Source organism: Vicugna pacos, chromosome 23 (assembly GCF_048564905.1).
Source record: "Vicugna pacos chromosome 23, VicPac4, whole genome shotgun sequence".
In the NCBI taxonomy this organism is placed as follows: domain Eukaryota; kingdom Metazoa; phylum Chordata; class Mammalia; order Artiodactyla; family Camelidae; genus Vicugna; species Vicugna pacos.
The window spans coordinates 37,531,859-37,555,187 of record NC_133009.1 but is presented as its reverse complement, the minus strand read 5'-3'; the positions used below and the strand labels follow the sequence as shown (position 1 = coordinate 37,555,187).

General features: G+C 61.6%; 1 protein-coding gene across 1 annotated transcript in view; it reads left to right on the top strand.

Annotated features, from left to right (window-relative positions):
- The window catches only part of CACNA1S (calcium voltage-gated channel subunit alpha1 S), a 58,878-nt gene extending 36,410 nt beyond the window's left edge, over nt 1–22,468 (top strand). The window contains exons 20-44 of the mRNA XM_072948263.1: nt 498–604; nt 1,059–1,146; nt 1,334–1,441; nt 2,238–2,290; nt 2,532–2,678; nt 3,092–3,293; nt 3,704–3,862; nt 5,430–5,540; nt 6,076–6,159; nt 11,119–11,175; nt 11,990–12,118; nt 12,250–12,315; nt 13,024–13,115; nt 13,732–13,891; nt 14,802–14,929; nt 15,683–15,779; nt 16,080–16,182; nt 17,045–17,146; nt 17,424–17,548; nt 18,929–19,057; nt 19,706–19,956; nt 20,906–20,991; nt 21,666–21,757; nt 21,963–22,100; nt 22,217–22,468. Coding sequence (XP_072804364.1) covers nt 498–604; nt 1,059–1,146; nt 1,334–1,441; nt 2,238–2,290; nt 2,532–2,678; nt 3,092–3,293; nt 3,704–3,862; nt 5,430–5,540; nt 6,076–6,159; nt 11,119–11,175; nt 11,990–12,118; nt 12,250–12,315; nt 13,024–13,115; nt 13,732–13,891; nt 14,802–14,929; nt 15,683–15,779; nt 16,080–16,182; nt 17,045–17,146; nt 17,424–17,548; nt 18,929–19,057; nt 19,706–19,956; nt 20,906–20,991; nt 21,666–21,757; nt 21,963–22,100; nt 22,217–22,468 — 3,066 coding nt within the window. The remainder of the gene's footprint in view (nt 1–497; nt 605–1,058; nt 1,147–1,333; nt 1,442–2,237; nt 2,291–2,531; nt 2,679–3,091; nt 3,294–3,703; nt 3,863–5,429; nt 5,541–6,075; nt 6,160–11,118; nt 11,176–11,989; nt 12,119–12,249; nt 12,316–13,023; nt 13,116–13,731; nt 13,892–14,801; nt 14,930–15,682; nt 15,780–16,079; nt 16,183–17,044; nt 17,147–17,423; nt 17,549–18,928; nt 19,058–19,705; nt 19,957–20,905; nt 20,992–21,665; nt 21,758–21,962; nt 22,101–22,216) is intronic.
- The last annotated feature ends 861 nt before the right edge of the window (nt 22,469–23,329 follow it).

Genomic DNA, 23,329 nt, shown 5'->3' with positions numbered 1-23,329 from the left:
GTTTAGCAGCTGGAAAGAGAAGTTGAGATGAAATCATACAGGGCCTTGAATGCCAGAAAAGGCTTCAGCTGGCCAGAATTTAAGGGCGTTGCGTGTTTGTGCGGGGGCATGGGAGATCATTAGGGACCACGTGAAAGACGCTGAGAGGCGAGTGAGAAGGCGGGTCCAGGGATGTGGAGGAGGAGGGGGTCAGAGGCCTGAGCAAGGTTTTCAGTCCTTGACAGCAGTTCAGCCTGACCCAGCAATGCCCAGCGCGCAGCTGACTCCTGAGGACGCTTTCCGGGGTGGAGGAGCAGTTGTACGGCTCTGCAGGGGGTGGGGCGGCTTTCCCCTCCATGGTTCCGTGCGGAAGGAGCCCCAGGGCTCCCGTGGCCTTGCTGCCTGGGAGAGGTCCCCGTGCTCTCAGGGCCAGGAGCAGAGGGTGGGGCAGTGCGCTGAGGACCCAGCAAGGAGAGTCCCCAGTCTCCTCCCCCCCGGGGTGCTGCCTCTCTCCCCAGATGACCACCTACGGGGCCTTCCTGCACAAGGGCTCCTTCTGCCGCAACTACTTCAACATGCTGGACCTGCTGGTGGTGGCCGTGTCCCTCATCTCCATGGGACTTGAGTGAGCGAGGCGGCCCGGGGTCCCAGAGTGGGAGCCCACCAATGTTGGTTGGTCGGCACCAAGCCGCACGGGGAGGGTCTCTCGGGGCCACTGATGGGGGTCGAGGGTCCCTTGGGTTGTCCCCAGCTGGACTGAAGTGACAGGGCTTAGTGGGTAGAGTGTTGCTGCAGACCAGGAGGGGGTGCAGAGGGGAGAAGGTGGTCCTGCCCTGCCCCACAGGGAGCATGGCCCCATGTCCAGGCGCTCCTGTCTGATGGGAGAGGCGGGGTCTGGGGCAGCCCTGGAGGAAACCCTTCCAACAGTGATGCAATACTAGCCCTGGGAGCAGGGCCCCTTTATCCCAGGCAGGCGCACAGGCAGCTTGAGGGAAGGGGTGAGTGTGGAGAGCTGGGGGCAGGAGGCAGGTGGAGGGCTGGAGAGGGCAGCCCTCAGCATCCTCCTGCCGCTCCCCCAGGTCCAGCACCATCTCTGTGGTGAAAATCCTGAGGGTACTGAGAGTGCTCCGACCACTCCGGGCCATCAACAGAGCCAAAGGGCTGAAGGTGAGAGAGGGCCCGGCAGGACCCTGGAAGGGACAGGGCTGCCAGGGCTGACCTCGGACATCTCAGCCCAGCCACCAGGGTTGAGGGGGAGGCTGGGAAGCCGTGCCGCCCACGGACCCCTCTCTGCCCCCCACAAGCTGGGACTGGTGATGAGGCGGGGACCACGCTGACTGGCCTCCCTCTGCAGCACGTGGTGCAGTGCGTGTTTGTGGCCATCCGCACCATCGGGAACATCGTCCTGGTCACCACGCTGCTCCAGTTCATGTTCGCCTGCATCGGTGTCCAGCTCTTCAAGGTGAGCCCTGGCCTGCCCTCACTTCCCCAGCTCCGGTGCCAGCTCTCGGGCCAAGGCAGGAGCTGGTCCATTTCCCCTCTAAGCAAAGGCGCCCCGCACTGTGAAGGCAGAGGTCCAGCATGCACAGGTTTAGGGCGAAGCTGTCGTGAGTCTGAATTGGGCTCCTGGGTGATGTCCCTCCCTGATCCCCAGGCTCTGTGGGCCACCATCACCACCAGTACCTGCTGTCCTCCTGGCTGTCCCAGGTGAAGGCCCCACCTGCCGGCCCTGCCACCACCCTCCCTGCTACTCCCCCCCACTCCTTCACCCCGCCGGGCTGTCTGACACACGCCCGCCCCGCCCCAGCAGCTCCAGCTCCTCAGGCAGCTGGGCCTCTGCCCTCCGCGCGCCTGCAAGTGGGCCTGGCGTCCTTCGTCTTCCTGGGAGCTGCCAGGGGTGGGGTCACCGGTGTCGCGTCTGGAAGCTGCCCTCCTGCTGCTCTCACTTTCCTGGGGGACCTCGTCTCTTCACTTCCACCTGGAAATCAGTGTATTTCCCTTCCTCAGGCCCAGCCTGGGGCACCCAGCAAACTCAGTCCTCTAAGGAGCTGGCTCCCCACCTCCCGGCTGTCTGCCCGGTAGGGGCCTCAGGGTGGCTGAGGGACCAGTGGGCTGTCCTGGGGCCTTGTCTTGATGGTCAGGCTGCCTTCCGCCCTCCAAGAGGAAGACCCAGGCCCTGCCTTCCCTCCTCCCTTCCACGGCATCTTTCAATCCTGTTTCCATGACAGCCTGTCTCCCTTCCTCCCTCCCGGATGCAGGGGAAGTTCTTCAGCTGCAATGATGTGTCCAAGATGACAGAGGAGGAGTGCAGGTGTGCATGCCGGAGGGACCCCTGCATGGAGGGGGCTGGCCTGAGGGGCAGGGCGGTCTTCCCACTGGGGGACTGAGGAACCTGGGCCCAGGAAGGACCCTCACAGAAACCCCTCCCTTGGGTGACCCTGGTCTAGACCTCCCCTCCTTCCCGCACCCTCACCCTCAGGGCCTGGAGGATGGGGGGCGGGTGGGGCGAGGAACCAGGTGCACAGTGCGGTGACTGAGCCCCCCCACCTCAGGGGCTACTACTACGTGTACAAGGATGGGGACCCCACGCAGGTGGAGTTGCGTCCCCGCCAGTGGATACACAACGACTTCCACTTCGACAACGTGCTCTCGGCCATGATGTCACTCTTCACGGTGTCCACCTTCGAGGGATGGCCGGAGTGAGTGGGGGCTGGGACCCTGCCCACCCAGCTTCGGTCGGGGCCACACCAGGGGGCAACTCACGCCATCTTACACTCTGCCAGATGTGGCAGGTGCTCAGCAAGCCACACGGTGTGCGTGCAGGACTGGTGTGCTGACTGGTCCCTCGAGAGACAGCCCAACCAGGGGACTCAAGCGGGAGTGGGCCTCTGCCCGCAGTGGAGCCCGACTGGGCGATGAGGGGGCGCGGCGCGTCCCATTCCAGGATGTGGTCCAGCCTCCTGGCAGGGTCCTAGCTTCTCCCCCATTGCATGACGGTCTGGAAAGCCGGTTTAGGTGTCCATGGCCAGTGGAATGAAGCCCAGCCTTCCTGGCCTAGCTCCGCCTCAACACCCAGCCCAGCCCAGCCTAGCCTTCCCTCTGCCCTCCCCAGGCTGCTGTACAAGGCCATTGATGCTAATGAGGAGGACAAGGGCCCCGTGTACAACCACCGTGTGGAGATGGCCATCTTCTTCATCATCTACATCATCCTCATCGCCTTCTTCATGATGAACATCTTCGTGGGCTTTGTCATCGTCACCTTCCAGGAGCAGGGGGAGACGGAGTACAAGAACTGCGAGCTGGACAAGAACCAGGTAGCTGCTGGACCGCCTGCCAGAGGCCTCTGCCAGCCCGGCCGAGGCTTGGGGCAGGGAAGGGGGCCCTCGGGCGGGGGCGGGGTGACCCCACACCCTCCGTCTGATGCCCAGCCCCACCTCCAACCCGTCTCCCATCTGAAGCAGCACGCAGTGGTCAGGTGGGGTTTCCTCTTGGAACCTTCACAATCCCCAGAGCCCCTGGGACGGGGGAGCCGTGCTAGGGATGGGCTCTGATGGCTTGTGGGCGGCTCGGTGCGGCTCTTCCCCTGAACAGCCTGGCAGGGGCCCTTAGCCACAGCCGCCCTTGGCCTGCTGAATGCTGGGTCCTTCCAGCCCATGGGCCTGGGCATGGGGAGGGCGGAGGGAAGGGCTCCGGGTGCTGACCTGCGCGCCATGTCCTGTCTCAGCGCCAGTGTGTGCAGTACGCCCTGAAGGCCCGCCCCCTGAGGTGCTACATCCCCAAAAACCCATACCAGTACCAGGTGTGGTACGTCGTCACCTCCTCCTACTTCGAGTACCTGATGTTCGCCCTCATCATGCTCAACACCATCTGCCTGGGCATGCAGGTGAGGGAGGACCCGAGACAGGCGCTGGACGGGCGGGGCCTGGGCGGGACATGGTGGGCTGGGCGGGGCCTGGGGCGGGACATGGTGGGCTGGGCGGGGCCTGGGGCGGGTCATGGTGGGCGGGGCGGGGCCCGGTCAGGGCCTGGGGCGGAACATGGTGGGCTGGGCGGGGCCCGGGCGGAGCCTGGGGCGGGTCATGGTGGGCTGGGCGGGGCCTGGGGCGGGACATGGTGGGCTGGGCGGGGCCTGGGGCGGGACATGGTGGGCTGGGCGGGGCCCGGGCGGAGCCTGGGGCGGGTCATGGTGGGATGGGCGGGGCCTGGGGCGGGTCATGGTGGACGGGGCGGGGCCTGGGCGGGGCCTGGCCAGGTTCCAGGCTGGTAGCCCCAGCACACTCTCCTTGCACCTGCTATGGGCCAGACTCTGTGGTGAGGGGCTGTGCGGGGCAGAGGGGCTGTGCACGGCAGAGGCAGTCTCTGGCCCTGTGGCCAGGCACTCAACAGGTTACTAAGGAGGTCATGCGAGCTCACGCATGGCTGTGGACGTTCTGGAAGCAGGAGGCAGCTGTGAGGAAGGCCCTGTCGGAAGTAGAACGTGCTCTCTGTTTTCCTTCTGCTATTGCAAATCTCGATGTTGGAGCTGGTTGGAATTTTGGCTCCAGTCCCAAGAAAAATGGATTTACTATTCACAGAACAGGTGTCTCTTCGGAGACGAGCACACTTTAGAGACAGTGTCATGAGCGGAAGCATTGTCATCAAGACTTAATTAAGCATTTGATCCCTTACGGGCCATATAAATAGAATCGCACAGTGAGCTCCATGGCCCAGGAACCCAGACACAGCCAACAGTAGGACCACGCACTACCCCGTCTGGACAGGGAGTCACAGAGCCACAGGCCCGGAGCAGACAGAGGCTCATGAGCCACAGCTCAAGTTTGGGCCGAGCCAGGCAGCAGAATCAGGCAGCTCTGCCCAGACAGGGTGGGGCGGGGCAGCGTTAGATCCTTCTGAACTGCCTGGGAAGGTTCTGGGGAAGAAGTGGGATTTTTGTCAACTTTCTTTTAAAAAGGGTGAGAGATTCCTGGGAGATGTCATAGGACATTGTTGTCAGGATGGTCGCAGTGGTGGGTCGCGGGGGCTAAGGTCACGGCCCAGCTGCCTCTCCATCATGAAGGCAGTGCGCAGGTATAGGAGGCTGGTGATGCCAGAGCCCCGCCTGCAGGTGGTGGTGGTCCCAGCCTAGAACCAGGGGTCTTCCCTCCTAGTCCTGTGCCCGAAGGCTTCGGTGAGCCTGTCACAGAGCCTTGCTACAGGGCCCCTCCTGTCCTTCCAGAGCAGACCTGTGTGTGGATAACCATGCTTGCAGGACCAGGTGGAAACCGTCTCCTCTTCCCCTCATGGGCCCCCACAGGGATGGGGCGTGGCCGTCAGACCTGCTAGGACTCTGGACACGACACAGCCAGAGCAGACTCCTCGTTTTCTAAGACTAAAGAGAGGTGGGGGGGGGCTCTGGAAGCCACCATGCAGGATGGGGAGCAGCCCCCAGCCCCTCCCCTCTGCCCCCCCAGCACTACAACCAGTCAGAGCAGATGAACCACATCTCAGACATCCTCAACGTGGCCTTCACCGTCATCTTCACCCTGGAGATGATCCTCAAGCTCATGGCGTTCAAGGCCAGGGTGCGTCCTGGGCCCACAGGGTGGGGCCTTTCCCTGGGGCCCTCCTCCCACCCCGCACTTCCACCCCCGCCTGCTCACCCCTGCCTGCAGGCCACTCAGGCTGCGCTTCCCCTGCCCCTTCTGTGAGTCCTCGTGTCCCCTCCTCCTTTTAAGCTTCTGAAGAGCAGTCCCAGGGCTGGGAAGTATCCCACTGTATCCTGGGTTCCCAAGCCCACTCCCACCCCCTCCCCCACCAGGTCTGCACCACAAGCCCAACTGGGCTTCAAGTGGGGGTGTGGGGAGAAAGAGCCCCTCATGCGGACCAGGACCCCAGGCCCTATTTCCTGGCCATGCTGCCCTAGGAACACTTCATGCTCTGGAGGACCAGAGCCAAGGGCAGAGGTGCAGGGGTGGGTGAGGCCCCCAACGCCACGGGAAGTGGTGTCACGGCCCAACCCCGCCTGGCCCTGGGGTTTTGCATCCCTCAGATGGGGCCGACTGCCCCTGCTGACTGCCGAGCCCCTTCCCCCACAGCTCACCTTGTCCCCTCCCCCAGGGATACTTTGGGGACCCCTGGAACGTGTTTGACTTCCTGATTGTCATCGGCAGCATCATCGACGTCATTCTCAGCGAGATCGACGTGAGTCAAGGTGGCGGGGCCACCCCTGGGGTGGGGGGAGGAGCTTGTTCAGGCCACAGACACTTGTGGGGAACCCACTGTGCGTGCAGCCCAGCCCCCTGGTTATAAAGATGGAAAAGGCAGGGCTGTGGTCCTGAGAGCAGACACCTCAGACTCCCGGTGGACACAGTGAGGGGCCAGGTGGCCCACGGCCAGCACCGTCGTAGAAGGGAGAGGTCCTCTCTGGGCAGATGGTCAGGGGAGGCTTCAAGGAGGTGGTGCCACCTGAAGAGGGTGCAAGCACCACAGGCCAGAGCCCAGTCAACAGAAGGTTCAGGGCTCGCCAGGAGGTCCCTCCGGTTAGAAGCACGTGAGTGTGCCGGGGAGAGAAGGGGGTCCAGCTGGAGAGGCAAGTGGGGGTGGGGGTGTTGAATTGTGCATAGCCGGCAGTGGGGGGGGGCCCTGAACACCCTACACTTCTAAAGATGTTACTCTGGAGGTAAAGGGAGGAGGTGAGTCCAACGAAAGGTAGGCGGCCCCGTTGGGCAGGCGGCCATCCGTCTACTCCTCAGACGCTTACTGGGCGCCTCCCCCTTGTGCTAGAGGTACTGCGTGAGAGAGAGTCTGGGGGGACCAGGCAGAAAAACAGACTGTAAGGACACATGTGGCTGGTGTGACCGGTCTGTGTGATGGAGACAGAGTGCAAGGGAATGCAACGGTGTGTCCAGGTGATATTTAAGCTCAGCCCTGCGTGAAGCAGGACACGGGCTGCCAGGTGCTGGGCCCCACCCTGTGGCAGGTAGGGGGTGAGGGCCGACTCTGGGGATTCCAGGGGGCCTGGTGGCCGGGCTGGAGAGTGATGGAGGTGAACCCAGAGAGAGAGGCCAGGGCTGGACCACATCAGTCCTTGGAAGCCGTGCTTAGGATCTTGGGTTTTGTCCTGAGCGAGATGAGAGCCCTTGGAAGTGTTTAAACCTGGTCTTTGCTTAGTTCTAAACGGACCCTTCTGGCTGCTGCGCTGAGCGCAAGTTGTAGGGACTCTAGGGGCGCCCTGGGGTGTGGTCGGGGGTACCACGATGGCCCCGCTGAGGGACGGAGTTGACCAGAGTAGCGGAAGAGGTGAGAGGCGGTCGGCACCTGGGTCTGCTTGGAACGTCGAGCTGACAGTATTTGCTGATGAGCTTGATTTAGGGTGAGAGGGGAAAAAATCAGCGGCGACGACAAGGATTTCGTCCAAGAAACCGAGCTTCTGTGTGTGCAGGTGGGGCGGAAACCGAGGGTCCTGCTTGGGATGCGACCACTTAGGATGCTCTCGAGGCTTCCAGATGGAGGTGCTGAGTCGGCCTGGGTTTCTGAGCCCGGAGCCCAGAGGCTGGGTCAGACTAGAGATCTAATCTGAGACTCAAGGAATGAACTGGCATTTAGTCGTGGAAGTGGGTAAGATCCCCTACGGGAAGGTGTTTAGAGAGCAGAGGTCCAGGGGCTGAGCCCTGTGGGCTCCGGTGTTTGGTGACTGGGGGCTGAGGAGAGATGGGCCATGGAGGCAGGGGGACTGAGAGAGGGGTGTCCCGGAGTCAGGAGCCCAGCATGTGCAGGAGACAGAGTGACGATTGTGTTGAACATGGAGGAAACGGGAGCTGTGTACCGACTGGATTCCGGCAACATGGGACCAACAGTTTCACAGGAATCCCTAGAAGGGATGCCCGGCCGCAGTGGGCTGAGGAGAGGCAGTGCGGAGCGTGGGGCTGGACAGCTCTCTCGAGGTGTTTTGCCACAAAGAGAAATAGCCTAGAAGTTGGGGAGGGTGCAGAGCCAATGAGAGGTTTCTGGAAAATGAGATAAATTACAGCACATCCTGGGCTCATGGGAGTATCCAGCGCCGGGAGTAGGGGGGTGGGGGGTCAGCGGGGGGAACTGCAGGAGCAAAGTCCTTGAGCGAGAGAGTGAGAGCCAGCACCCCGGGGAGGGCTGGCTCCCTGCAGCAGGAGGAACCCTGAGCGTGGGGCTGGACTCGGGCAGGAGCAGGAGAGCTCAGGGGCTCTGGGGGGAGCGGCGGGATGAGCTAAGCGCCAGCCCAGGGCCACGGGAAGGAGGGCATCCAAGGGGACTCAGTGTCTCGAAGAGAAGGAAGACTGGGGGGCAGCCTCCTGACTTTGCTCTGGTGCTGGGGTTTGGGCGCTGGAGAATAGGGATGCGTGTCTCTGGACACTTCGGCCTGGAGCCCAGGGTCACTCTGTCTCCAGCACTGGCAGCAGCTCCATAAACAAAGGGAAGTGACGGCCAAAGCCTGGGGGGGACCAGATGACTGCCTGGGAGTTGAGATTCCCTTGGAATTCAAGCCAGCGAGGCCACAGGGTGTGGGACCAGTTTGCCGTCAGTGCTGCGGGGTGAACGGAGTCTCTATATTAGAAAGACTTCTTTCCTTCCCCTCTTAGAAAGAGTACAAAGTTTACTTATTCATTTTTAAAATAATCTGTTACTTACACAAAATATAGTGCAATTAGTCAAAAGCAACATCAAGTAATTTGTTTTTTAAGTGACTGTGCAGAGGAACTCTTTGTCATCAGAAGGCTAACGTTTTATTATGCTGTACACCAAAAGCTGAGATAACATTGTAAACTGACTATATTTCAATTACAAAAAAAGAAAAGCTGGGGAAAAAGCTACCATTTTCAAGGAATATGGCAGAGATAGGGAGGTGCACTTCAGTGATGAGAAGATGTACCCCAATGGCTGAGTTTTAAGGGGTTTTGTAAGCTGATTGTTAAACACAGACATTATGAAACAAGAAAAAATATAAACTTACAATCAAATAAATTTTGAAACAAAAGTAAAAAAAATAAAGAATAAAAAAAATGAAGTGATCATGCAATACAGTAATAGCAGTGGCTTTCCTAACTACACGGAGAATCACACAAAAGCACCTAGAACTATTGAAGAAATGTGCACATTGTCGCTTTTTCTTTCTTCCATTTATAATTTCCAAATTTTAGCTCTATTTCATGTCTTTTTGGTAGGTGGTATTAACACTGGAAGTTAAAGTGACAGGCCTCACAATTAGTGGCCATCTTCTTTGAATATTTCACTTTTCTATTTCCGGTGAATATAATCACCTTGCAACTGCATGATTCCTTCAGGCTAAGTCACATTTCTATCTCAAAAAATGTGTTTTTCAATAAAGAGCGGCAGACTCTGGGGCTGACCCCCGCCCCAGTGGGTCTGCCCAAGGGGGTATCAGGAGAGGCCCAGCCCCAAAGTCAGGGCTCCCCTCTGCCCACCGATAAGCACCTCAGACTCTGCCAGCCCAGGACTGAACCTCGGGGGGTAGGAGAGGGAGAGGGTGAGGGAGCAGCAGAGGACAGGACTGCGGTCCATGTGCAAGGGGCCCTCAGCTCCTACAGGCTGAGCCCGGAAGGAGCGGCACCTTCTGGCTGTCAGGGGCAGGCCTGGCCTGGGGTCCTGTTCACCCTGTGCACAGGACAGGCGGGGACAGACAGAACTCCATCTGTGTCTAAGCCCATCCAGCGGGGCGGGGCCGATGAGGCAGGGTGGGTTCTGGACACACGAGGGTGCCCTCTGGGCCTGTGTGTGCATTTCCACTACTCTCGGCTTTGCTGGGGAACAGCGCCCCAAGGCCCCAGGGTCTGAGAGCACAGCCACTGCCTAAATTATAAATAGTTACTTCTTGAAGTTTGAAGTCTGTGTGGGGGAGGCTGGGAAAAATCAGAGCAGTTTCTTTGCTGGAGGATGGCTGGAGGGTGTTGTTGGTCACCATCTGATTTTTAGGGACAGCAGATGTTTGCTGAAGTCATGTTAAGTCTTTGAATTTAAATATTGATTTTCGTTCCTGTGTGTAAACCAGGAAACAGGCTTGGGCAGCACTGACTGCTGGCACTTTCTTCAGTGATGCAAGTGTCCTGCTGGGTCCAGAGCAGTAGCCACGAGCCACGTGTGTCTGTTGGTCACTTGAAATGTGGCCCGTGCAGCTGAGGAGATGAATGTCTAAGTTTATGTAATTTTCGCTGTAGTCCGAATAGCCACGTGTGCCTGCTGGTGCCAGGCGGGCAGCACAGATCTGGAACACAGCTTGTCACCCCTGACTGCATATTAAACCCCCCGGGCTGCATTTACACCTCGCAAAGCCAGGCCTAGCCCCGAGAAGCTGACTTAGTTGGCCAGCATGGGGGAGCCAGCAAAGGTCTATGTTTTAAGTTCTCTTGTGTGCTTCTGACATGCAGTCTGGGCTGAGAACCAGGGGTCCAGGTAAAAGCTGCCCTGGAGAACGCTGCTTGGTGGGAACCAGCCCCCCACAAGTAATCAAGATAAAACAATGACTGGCCCTCCCAGGGCTCCAGAACCAGGGCTTCTCCTGACACGTGGCCCATGGGAGAAGCTCAGAGTAAACAGGAGGCAAAGCTGCTCCCACAAACCCCACGCCTGCCCTCTAAGAGCCTGGTCCCTGAGATAGAAGCCTTGGTCCTGCTCCCAGGTTGGGGGCAGAAACACATCTACTGGGGGTCTCGGACTCCCCCGGAGGGCCTTGCCCCTGGAGGATGGGACCTCCATAAGGGCCTCAGCGGCACAAGGGAGCTGGCCAGCACCCCTGGACTCAGGGCGATGGGGCGTGACTCCCTTGTGACCACGTGCAGGTACTTCCCCATGTCCCCCGGCCCCTGGGACAGCCCCAGCGTCATAGACCCCAGACACACGGGCTGCATCTTGGAGGCAAGAAGGGACCCGCCCATTTCCAGTCTCCCCTCCTCTTCTGGCTCCCTGGACCCCAGCCTGTCGCTGTTCCCACACCCCCACCCTCGACCCTGACTGCAGCCCCCTGGGGTCTTTACTCCCACCTCTCTGTCTTGTTCTCTCTTTAACTCTTCTGCAGTCTGTCCTTTCTGACGCCTCTCCTCACCTCCCTCCCACCGTGTCCCTCCTCCTCTCTCTCCTCCCTCCCCTCCCCTCCTCTCTCTCTCTCCACAGACTTTCCTGGCCTCCAGCGGGGGACTGTATTGCCTGGGTGGCGGCTGCGGGAACGTTGTAATTCCAGGCTGCATGAGCCTGCCCGGCTCGCCCGCCAGCTCTGCCCTGCAGCGTGCATGCGCGGCCTGGCCGCTGGACTGCATGGGGCGGGTGCACTCAGGGCCCCTTCCTCGAGCAGGCCCCGGAGGGTCCGGGTTGGGGTGGGGTGGGGGCTCTGTGCTGGAGTGTGCATGGATGCAGTGGCTTTCATGGAGCCCTGGGAGACGGGGCATCTGGCTGATGGGAACATCCAGAGAGGACTGGATGGCACAGAACCTTAGTGACAGGCCACCAGCACCAAGCGTTTGGGGGCACTGAAGCCGGGCAGGGGGCTCTCCCCGGCCAGAGTCATCCGGTGTCTAAGGCTGGCACGTGGGCAGAGGCCTCCCGGCTTAGGACAGCCGTGTGCAGGGCAGGGTGGGGCATGGCCACTGAATTGATGGCCACAGAGGAGCTGAGCTTCTGGAAGACTTTGCCCTGGGAGGACACTAGGGGAAGGGCTAGGAGAGCTGCCAGGGTCCTGGGCTCAGGGGCAGCTTGGGGGGAGGTGAGATGAGGCAGGAGCCCCAGGAAGGCAGGAGCTGGGCCTGGCCGCCCAGTCCCAGGGGCTGAATCCCCGTCCCCTCACCGCACTGCTTGGCGCCCCGCCCACCCCGCCTCCAGCTGAGCCAGCCCTGGGCCCTGAGCCCAGGGAGGGTCAGCACATGTGCCCAGCAGGGCGACCAGGTGGGCTGGAAGTCCCCCCACCACGACAAGTCCCGCACACACTGCCCCTCCCGCCCGCCACGCCCTTCCGCCCTGCCCCAGACTGACCCGGGGCTGCGCCCCGCAGGACCCCGACGAGAGCGCCCGCATCTCCAGCGCCTTTTTCCGCCTGTTCCGCGTCATGAGGCTGATCAAGCTGCTGAGCCGCGCGGAGGGCGTGCGCACGCTGCTCTGGACCTTCATCAAGTCCTTCCAGGTGTGCGGGCAGAGGGCCTGCAGGGGCTGCCCGGGGTGGTGCCGGGGAGTGGGGTCCACCCCCCCGCGAGCTCTGGGAGGCGGGGCTGCGGGGCAGGTGGAGCGCGCCCTGAGCTCTGCCCTCACCCGCAGGCCCTGCCCTACGTGGCTCTGCTCATCGTCATGCTCTTTTTCATCTACGCCGTCATCGGCATGCAGGTGAGGGGCGGGGAGGGGGGGCAAGTGAGCCCTGGCCGGAGGGACATCTGGATCTCCAGAGAATAGGGGGCAGGAGGGGCGACTGGGGAGGTCTAGCCAGTGTGCAGACTGGACCCTCCACCCACCAGGCCCCTGCCTTGTACCTCCTGGCAGCCCAGGGCTCAGCTCAAGGTGGAGGGAGATGGCGTTAGGGGAAGCAGCCCAGGAGGGACCCTGCAGACAGACAGATCAGGGCCAGACTGCTCTCCAAGGCCCCCACTAGAGGCTAGGGGATCTCAGACCACCCTCGCCTGGAGCCCACCCACCCCCTACACTGAGTCCCTAAGTCAGCCTGCGGCTAGGAAAACTGGTCCACCCCCCATAGCTGACCCTTGAACAACAGGGGTCTGAACTGCACGGGTCCGCTGGTATGTGAATTTTTCCATAAATACGCACCGCCATGCTGCGCAGTTGAACCCACGGCTGTGGAACCATGGATACGGAGGGCCCGAGGACTGGCTCCAAAGTTACACTGGGGTCTCGACTGCGTGGTGGTCGGCATCGCTAACCCCGCATTCCTCAAGGGTCGACTGCAGCCTGATTTATCTGGCTTCGGGTCTGACGTGGCGCGAACTGGGGAGGGTTTGGAGGAGGTAGGGACACAGGCGGGGAGGAGGTCAGCTGGGAGACGCTTCCAGGTACCGGAGCAGAGCCCTCTGGGATTTGCAGATGTTTGGGAAGATCGCCATGGTGGATGGGACCCAGATCAACCGAAACAACAACTTCCAGACCTTCCCCCAGGCCGTGCTGCTGCTCTTCAGGCAGGAGGCCCCGCCGCCCCAACCCCGACCTGTGACCCCGACTCCTGACCTGGCTTACTCTGCTCCAGTCTGCGGGAGGCAGGCTGGCTTCCTGCGTGGGGGCCCCACACCTGGAAGGGCCGAGGCTCTGCTGTCCTTTTCCGATGGGAGCTCTGCTCCCCGCCGTACAGCCAGGGCTGCTTTCTAAGTCATTTTTGCACACGCGGTCCCTGCCTTAGTGTGCACTGCGCCCGGCATGAGGCAGCCAGCGCTGAGCAGGGTCCTGTGGATCCCTCCTCTCCTCTCACCCAGGCAGGAGATAGGTCGACCCGGAGGGTGAGGCCTCAGTGACCTCTGACCCCGCCTCTCTGGCTCAGCACCCTTTCCCTCTTGCTTCCCCACCAGTGGCTGGAGTCCTGGACCGATCTTGCCCCTCCATCCAGGAAACTGCCTTTCCCTGGTCAGCTCCTGCCAGCTGGGTCCCGTGAGGGGTAGAGGGGGGGCCGCTCACACAGAGCTGCGTGGGGAGCCCCCACTCCGGAGGGGCAGCCCGCCCGCACCGCCCGCCTGTGCTCACCCCGGCCGCCTCCCGGGGAGCCGCCGGGAGTGAGAGGCCCATGGAGCCCTTGTCCCCCAGGTGCGCCACAGGCGAGGCGTGGCAGGAGATCCTGCTGGCCTGCAGCTACGGCAAGCTGTGCGACCCCGAGTCGGACTACGCCCCCGGGGAGGAGCACACGTGCGGCACCAGCTTCGCCTACTACTACTTCATCAGCTTCTACATGCTGTGCGCCTTCCTGGTGAGCGGCCGCGGGGCGCCCTCCCCTCCTCCCTGTGCGCGCTGTCCCTCGGGGACCGGCTCAGGGACACAGCAGCGCTGGGCTCCGGCTAGACTGTCCCTTGTCCTGGTCGTCCTGGGTGTGGCTTGGTGTTCTGAGTGCTTTTCCATGCCCCAGAAGAGATGCTAAAAGGTTTTACTTTTTACTTTTGAGGGAAGGAGTGTTAACAGTTAGTAATCAGGAGGATGTAGTGAGGTTCTGCCCTAAATAGTCCGGGGCCTCGAGTAAAGCCGTTCGCCCCGCCCCCTTCCTCAGAGGAGAAGGCTGCCCTCTGTGAGGAGGCTGGGACGCTGGAAACAAGGTCCCCCAGGAGATCACTGTGCAGCTGGAAACAGCACCAGACGGCTTTGAGCCTCAGGGCGCTGTCTGCTCACGTCGGAGGCGAGAGCCCTCAGCAGCCCTTGGCCCTTGCTCCCTCACCCTTTTTTTCCTGTATTTACCAAAACGGTAGTTTGCGTGTCTGATGTGTGCCTGGCCCTGCGCCCAGTGCAGGGACAGAAACAGGAACAGGACACAGTCCAGGCCCTGACGCCGCTCACTGGGTACCAGGGGTCCACGTGCAGGAAGCCTTGCATTTCAAAGGGATGCCCGACAACAGAGAACCGGCGAGAGCAGCCCGGCCGGCCCGGTGGCCCAGGCTCTCGGGTGTAGACCAGAGGCCGAGACTGGACTTGAAGGGAGAGCCCAGGAGCCCCGGCAGGGACCCCCCCCAGGGCCAGAGCACGGAGTGACACAGGCTGCTCGTGTTGGGTGGTGGTCGTCCGGGAGGGCTGGGGTGCCGAGCCCAGGCAGGGAGAAGCCTGGACCCTGTGCCCCGTGGACGGCCCCCGCCTGCCCCCGTCCCACCTGCCTCCCCACTCTCCTCCTGCAGATCATCAACCTCTTTGTGGCCGTCATCATGGACAACTTCGACTACCTCACGCGGGACTGGTCCATCCTGGGTCCCCACCACCTGGACGAGTTCAAGGCCATCTGGGCAGAGTATGACCCGGAGGCTAAGTGAGTCCTGTCCGCAGGCTCTGTGCTGGACCCTCCCTCAACCGTCCAGCCCTCGTTCTAGACCCCGTCCGAGTGTCCAACAGGGAGTCACTCTCCACTCTAACAACATGTAGGCTTCCTCTCTCTTTATGATCCGAGGCCTGGGATCGGAGAACTTCTCAGGGTCATAGGGATCCCACAGCTCCCAGGGCAGGAGCCCCCTTTCCTTTATTGGAAATGGTCACCCAGCTACACACGGACACTTCTAGGAGCAGGGAACTCACTAGGCCCCGGCTACTCAGTGTGGCCCACTGACCAAGCGTCCAAGCTTGATAAAAGGGCAGAGCCCCGGCCCCACTCCAGACTGACCAACTCAGAGCCTGCATTGCTGGTATCCTGACCCTCTGGGCACTCGTGTGCACTTTAACCCTGAGGAGCACGGCTGCCTCACACTGTTTCTAAGAAGGTAATCACTTCATGCTTTATGACTGTTCCCAGAGCTCAGGCGCTGTGCCAACCATGACCCGCATTATCTCACTTAATCCTTACAGCACCGCCAACTCGGTCTCCAGCTCTCCACCCGTCCCTGGAGGGGGGCTTCCACCTCCCTTGATCCATGACCTCTACCTCTATTAATGCAACCCAAGAACCCCCAATTAGCTTGACTGAAACCCAAGGAAGGCTCCTGGCTCTCTTCCCCTCAGCCATTCTCTGAACAGGAAGGGAGGTCTGGGTGTGGCTGCCAGGTAGACCAGTCTGGGTGTCCCCCTGCAGGGGCAGAATCAAACATCTGGATGTGGTGACCCTGCTGAGAAGGATCCAGCCCCCTCTGGGCTTTGGGAAGTTCTGCCCACACCGGGTGGCGTGTAAGGTAACAGAGCGGCCAATGAGGGGAGCCCACCACAGGGGCACAGGTGTCCTGGTGGGGAAGTCGGTGAGGCCGGATTGGATGAGGCATTTTATAGCAGTCATCTCTGGGGTCCCCACACCCCTCCCTGGGACCTACAGTCTGAGAGAGTCCCCAGCTCATCTCCCCCCTGCCTCATGCCCCACCCCGTCCTCCCCTCCCCTACCCTCCCCTGCCCTGCTGGCCCTCAGATCAGGGGAGGATGCCCGGCCTGGCTCGGGGGTCCCTGCGCGTCAGCAAACCCCCTCTCCTGCACGCCCGCAGCGGCTGGTGGGCATGAACATGCCCCTGAACAGCGATGGTACGGTCACCTTCAATGCCACCCTCTTTGCTCTGGTCCGCACAGCGCTCAAGATCAAGACGGAAGGTGAGGGCCTCTGGGTGCAGTCCCCTGCCCTCAGGGCTGAGATTCCAGCAGATCCTGCCATTCTTAGACCTAAAGGTGGGAAACAGGAGTCAGGGGAGAAGCAGAGGCAGGACCCGGACCGCAGCCACCAAACCCTCATGCCCTCAGGGCTCTGCAGGGCGAAAGTCACCAAGGATGTGCTCCCGCACAGCTGTGTCTGACCCAGTCTGGGAAGTGGTGGTGTTCCCGCAGCGGTGGGGGCACCGGGGTTCCGTCTGGGCCGGAGCTACGGGGCGGCTGCTGGAGTTCCCACTTGGCCCCACTGAACCCGCAGGCCCCTGGCTGCCAGGAAGTCGGACGTGGTGGGAGCCGGGGAGGGGTCGGAGGGGAGGGGCTTGGCTTTGCCCCTGAGCCCTCGCACAGGGACCAGCTGCACAGAGCCATCCCGCAGGGGCTCGGACCATCTCAGGCACCCAGGACAGCCACAGGGAAGGCTTTCCTGGGAGGTCAGGAAGAGGAGGCCGAGAGCCAGGGAGGAGCCACGCTGGCACAGTGGGGAGGCTGCCTGGGGTACCCAGGGGGGACCGGAGGGGGCGTGGGGGACAAAAGGGTGTTTGGGGAGGCAGAGAATGGGGACGATAGCCTCTAAAGTCAACTGCTCTGGGCACCGGGAGCCAAGGCCTGTGTGGAGTGAGTATGTGACCATGGGCCGGGCTGCCCCAGGGGCAGTGATGCCTCCCCCAAGGCCAGTGCCCAGCACAGCAGCTGCCAGAAGAGAAAATACAGCCAACGTTTGCCGAACGAGAGTGCCTGGTGGCTTTGTCCAGGGCAGTCGGCTTGGCCTGGATGACTCTGGGGCCTCTCCGCTTCTCCCTGCCCCCAGGCAACTTCGAGCAGGCCAACGAGGAGCTGCGGGCCATCATCAAGAAGATCTGGAAGAGAACCAGCATGAAGCTCCTGGACCAGGTCATCCCTCCAATAGGAGGTGGGTGCTGCTGTCGGAGGCCGGAGCCCAGAGGCAGCCGCGGGGAGGGGATGAGGGCCTCTCCAGGGGGCCCTCTGGGAGTCTGAGAGTGGCCCGGCCCCCGTGGATACCCTGGGTGGACCCTATGGCAGCCATCACAGCTGCTCCAGCCTCGGCTGGAAACCGCCTGCCTGGTGGCCAAGTCAGCCAGAGGAGGGGTGGCCTGGTGACACGTGGCCCCCACGCTGACCCCAGCGTCAGATGCCCACCAGCCCCCATTGACTCCGCTCCTCTGCAGATGATGAGGTGACGGTGGGGAAGTTCTACGCCACGTTTCTCATCCAGGAGCACTTCCGAAAGTTCATGAAGCGCCAGGAGGAGTATTACGGGTATCGGCCCAAGAAGGACGCTGTGCAGATCCAGGTGAGCCCGACCTGGGCCCCACGGATGTGCGCGCTGAGCCGGGCCTCCAGCTCCCTCTCCGCGTCCTTTGGGGCTGAGGGTGGAGGCACAGTGGGCAGGAGGGGCCGGGACAAGTGCGGAATGAGATGACAGCTCTGGGTGGTCCACCATGGAAAACACTTCAACCTCAAGGGAAGAACCAGGGGCTTTTCTGTCTCCGGATGATATGATCGAAAACAACGGTCCCCTCCCTTGAACACTGGGGTGAGGTTTGCGTGGGATGAGGGCCGTGGTCGCCAGAGGAAGCACGTTTCCTGGGGGAGGGGCGGTGCCTGAAATGAGCACCGGGTACGCGAAGACATTCACAACTTTGCGTTAGCTTACCTGCTCTTTATTTCAGTTTTTTATGTTAGGTATTTATAATGTCCATGAGTGATACATCCAAAATATACATATGCATTTGGGCTGCGTGTTCAAAAATACATTTTAATTTTTACTTTGAAACAATCTCACCATTTTAAAAGTTGCCTGTATAATACAGAAACCTTTCTTTCCCTGAGCCATTTGAAAGTAATTCCCAGTGTTCCATCAACCCAGGACACTTCAGTGTGTATTTCCTGCAGACAAGGCCATTCTCCTCCGTAATCCTCCTGCGTAACCACGAGGCAGCCACCAAAACCAGGAAATTCATGCGTTACGGCTGTGGAATCCTCAGGCTCCACGCAGGTTTCACCCGTTGTCCCAAAAACGTCCTTTACAGCAGAAGGATCGGATCCGTAATCACACATTGCATTTAGGGGCCGTATCTCTTTAGTCTCTTCCACCTGGAACGGTTGCCCAGTTCTTCCTTGACACGACCTTGACACTTTGGAAGGTCACCGGCCAGGATGTCCCTCCATCTGGGTTTGTGTGATGTGTCCTCCTGACAGACTGAGGACATGCATCTTGGACAGGAAAGTCCCAGGAGGGTGCTGTGTTCTCACTGCAGACCAGCAAGTGACGCCAGTCTTGACTGGTCCTGTTGCTGGTGATAAGAACTTTGATCAGCTCAAAAAATGGTACTAATGGCAAGGGCGAGCAAAAGAGGTCGTCTGCCGAGAAGACTGTGCTGAGTGAAAGGGGTTTCTGACCTGGAGGCCTGGGCGGGTGTGGAACCGCCGTGAGGCTGAGAGAAGACACCTTGGGGAACGTCAGGGTTTGGACTATCCCAGACAGAGCAGGACGTGGTGGCCTTGCGGAGCCCTGGGACACTGAATGAGCAGGAAGGCGTGGGGCTGGACCTGGGCCTTTGGGAGGCCCTGGTTGCCAGGATCAGAAACGAGGGAGGCCGTGGGAAGCAGTGTGGCCTCCAGTCCTGGCTCGAGTTGGGGAGGGGTCACTGAGTCCCAGCTCTATCCCCAGGCCGGGCTGCGGACCATTGAGGAAGAGGCAGCCCCTGAGATCCGCCGCACCATCTCAGGGGACCTGATGGCTGAGGAGGAGCTGGAGAGAGCCATGGCGGAGGCCGCGATGGAGGAAGGGATATTCCGGGTGAGCCAGGCCGTGGTCTCCAAAGGGCACCTGCAGCAGAGAGGAGGCCGGGAGCCCAGCCGCACAGCGTGGAGGCTGAGGACCCCCACCTCCAACGTCTCTCAGGACTCGGAGTCAGTGGCCCCACCCGCTTCCTCTGCCACCCCTCCCCCCTCCCCTCCCCACAAACCCCAGTCAACAGTCACCCCTCAGAAACCTTCCCTGATCAGATGCCCCACTGCTTCCCGCTTAGTCCTCAGCTCTATCTCAGGTTCCTTCTGACACCAGCGAGCTGGAGGGTCCTTAATGACCACCTCGTTAAATTCCTTGGAATTCATGAGGAAACGGTGGCCCAGAGAGATGACCTGACATGTCCAACAACGTTTTAGGAGTTAGTTCTGGAGGTGGGACTACAGCCAGTCCTCCAGGCGCCCGGTTCCCGGCTCGCTCACCGCCCGAGTTTCCCGTCCGGATGCCCGTCTCCCCCATGCAGTTCTCTCCACGTGCCCTGTCTGCACCATCAGGCTGAGGACTCTCCGAGGGGGTGGTCTCTTCCCCGGCCTCACAGCCCGGTCCATTGTCCTCTGGCCTCACTCCCACTGTCCACGGTGGCAGCCCCCCGCACTTCCCTGTCTCTGCTCTCAGTACCCCCGTCCTCCTGGCCCACAGAGGACCGGAGGCCTGTTCGGCCAGGTGGACAACTTCCTGGAAAGGACCAACTCCCTGCCGCACGTCATGGCCACCCAGAGGCCCCTCCAGTTCACTGAAATGGAGATGGAGGAGCTGGAATCGCCTGTCTTCTTGGAGGACTTCCCTCCGCATCCAAGCACCAACCCCCTGGCTCGAGCCAACACCAACAATGCCAACGCCAACGCCACGGGTGGCAGCAGCAACCATGGCAACTGCTGGGCGTTCTCCAGGTAATGGCAGTAACTGTCAGCCCGGGATGTGGGGGCACTGGGGTGGGGCTAGGCAGACGCAGTTGGCGGTTCAGGCTTTTGGGGGACCCCGAAGTGTGGACGGTGTGCCTTTGCGCCCTTTGGGACCCAGCCTGAGCCTTGATAGGAGGGGCCGGCCTGGGCTGCAGAGACTCCTCTGGCCAGCAGGGGGCAGCCTCGGGTCGGCATTGGCCTCGGTGCCAGCGGTTGTTCTATTGTCTGCGACAGGTCTGGGAACTGAACACACAGGTTAGGAGAGGGACTTCGGAGGCGGCACATTGTAGAAAAACCTAAACTATTAAGGTTTGGCCATTGGGTTTGGGTTCTAGGTGGTTCCCCATCTCACCAACCCTGGGCTGTAGACTGCCACGAAAACCAGTGGGGTGAGGGGAGAGGGTCCTGTGGGCTGGGCTCCGAGCAGAGCTCTGCTCCAGGCGGGAGGCTTGGTGACTGGGGTTCTCTGGCCTGGGAAGGCTGAGCCCTGCCCCCAGGACCGGGCAGGACAGGGCAGAGGCCAGGTGAGAAGCTCCTTCCCAGGTCAGCGCTGCCTGCGCCCCCTCCTGCCAGAGACCCCCGCGCGCAGCCCGCAAGCCCTGCGGGGCGCCACGGGGTGCTGGGTGCCGGACGTGCAGAAGCATCAGACAGTCTTTTTGGGGGGGTGGGCTGTCATGTGATCCGACTGTGATCAAAATCTCAGAGAGTAGGTCCTGAGAATGCAGAGGGCCTTGACCGCCACAGGCCAGAAAGGCCTGGAACCAAACTAGTTAGGGACATCGAGGGGGCTTCCAGAACCACGAACTCTGTGGCTGGGATGCCCCACGACCAGAACGATGGGTTAGACCCTGGGGAAAGGGTGTTGGGCTCACAGAGGGGCAGGGGCGGCAGGAGAGCCAGCAGCCTCCCTGGCTCATCGGCCGTGCTTCCATTTCAGCGTCCACTACAAGGGGGAGTTCCCGGGAGAGACAGAGACACCTGCCGCCAGGGGAGGAGCCTTCGGCCAGCACTGGGGGACCCTGGGTCAGTCTCTCATCTGCTCCCGAGGGACTGACCATCTTCCAGAGAGGCCTGGGGAGCCCTGCTCCTCTGTACATTTGGGGAACCTGGCTGGGAGCCTGTGGCCCAGCAGAGGAGAAGGGTGTCATGGGTGGCTGAGTGAAGTGAGGGGGATGTGCACTGTGAAGGAGCCTCCCTGGGCCCTCCACAGAGCTTACACATACCCCTCCTGGCCCGAAGGATAGCCAGACACACAGACACCTCAGCTCTGACCTTCAGCTGATGACCTGGCAATCAGTCTCCCAGCAGGTCCTAGACTGGCTGTGTGTCAGCAGATCCCTGAGGACGCTGGGGTTCACAGGAGCTGGGGGTGCTTGCTTGTCCTGCTCCCCAACACACACACACACACACACACACGCTCTCAAACACACACTCACACAGGAGACCAGCTTGGCCGCAGTTGGCCAGACTCGGGCCCTCCCCAGCCCACAAGGACAGAGACCAGGGCAAGGTGCTTGGTGGGTGGAGGGCAGTGGGGGGTCCTGCCCGGCCTGGGGTTGGTTGGCCTCAGCTCAAGTCCACCGTCCAGGGCCCGAGGATCTCAGGGTGGGGCTGACTGGCCAGGTGGAGCTGTCTTGATCCAGGACCCCCTGGCAGGAGTCAGCAGCCCCTCTTGGCCTCACCCCACCCTGACACAGGCCCCCACAGCAAATCCCGTGTGGAAAGGCTGCAGGGACCTCGGACCCAGAGAGCTGTGCCCGGAGCGCAGGCACCTCCCACCCCTTGCCAGGTAACGGGACAGAGGCTGGGAGCAAACTCCACACAGAGGAAGGGAGGGGGTAGTTTGCTGGCAATTGCAGGACGGACGGGACTCTTCTGGTTCCTCCCCTTCCTGGAGGTCTTGCCAGGGGCTCCCTCTGAGGAGCTGAGGCTTCCCAGATCCCAGGGGGGTCTAGCAACCCCGTGGGGTCTTTGCTTTCATGTATTTGGACCAGGCGTGGGTGGAGTCTCCCGTGGCTGAGGAAGGGAGCCCCACACGAGAGTCCCTGCCCAAGGAGGCACCCCCTGGCAATAGGACTGAGGACCGCATCCCCAGGGGCCCAGCTCCAGCCACAGCCTTGCTGATCCGAGAGGTGAGTGGGGGCCACGATGGCACCAGCTGCCATTCCGAGGTGGCCCTGTGATGGCCTGGGTGGGGAGGGGGAGGGCCCTCCGGGAAGACCCCACCGGCCTCCGCTCCTCCCGGCAGGCTCTGGTTCGAGGGGGCCTGGACACCCTGGCAACTGACGCTAACTTTGTCAAGACAACAGGCCAGGCCCTGGCCGAGGCCTGCCAGATGGAACCAGAGGAGGTGGAGGCGGCAGCAGCAGAGCTTCTGAAGGGGCGCGAGGCCCCAGAGGGCGTGGCCAGCGCCCCGGGGTGCTTGGGCCTCGGGTCCTCCCTGGGCAGCCTCGACCAGCTTCAGGGCTCCCAGGACACCCTTATTCCCCGCAGGCTGTGAAGGCCGCGTGGCCAGCGTGGGCTTAGAGCGAGCCTGGCCGAGGGTGGGGCCAGGGAGGGCTCGGCCCGCCGCGCCGCTGCAGCCTCCCTGTCTCAGCAGCCAGGCAGCAGACCGGTGGGGGTGGTCAGGAACCACCTCCAAGGTCGGGAGGGAGGCTGACAGCCCTTCTCCTCACCAGCAAGGGGTGCGACTGGGTGCAGTTTCTGGTGTTATTCAAACAGGCCTGGGCAGTGCCAGCAGGACATTAAAGTCTCGGGCCTGTGGCAGGGCACCCGCCCTCTGCTTGTCTCCTTTCTGGGGCCCTTTGACACACACTCTCCCCTCGCCCATTCCCGCGGAGGGGCCGTCTGGACCGGTCCCTGCAGGAGCAGAGGGAGGCCCAGTGCGGAGAGCGTGGGCTCTCCTGGAAGTCCGCGGCCTCCTCCGCCGGCCGGGGTCCTGCGGGCAGCTCTCCAGCCGCTCTGCCCCGAGTGCGCCGCCCGCACGGCCCCAGGGCCTCCCCTGGGCTCTGCTCACGGCCCGGGGCACCCAGGCCTGCAGTGCCCAGGCCTGCTCTCCACGCCAAGTACACGAGTGAAGGAGCAGGAGCTGCTGTCCACCAAGCGCCCCGCAGACACTGTCCTCCATGGGGGTCCCGGCACGTTCTGTTTACAAAGCACCTTCATACACAGTATGCGCTGTGTCTCCCACGGCCCCGCAAGGTGGGTTTGGAGTCCACACTAAAGGTGGGCATTGGAGGTGCAGACAGGGCACGTGGCATGCCTGCATCACACAGCCAGTGAGGGCAGCCCGGCCCCGGGTGACGTGCCCTTCACTGGGCAGAGGCTCTGTCCTCGCCTGCCCCCATCCGCTCGCCCTCTG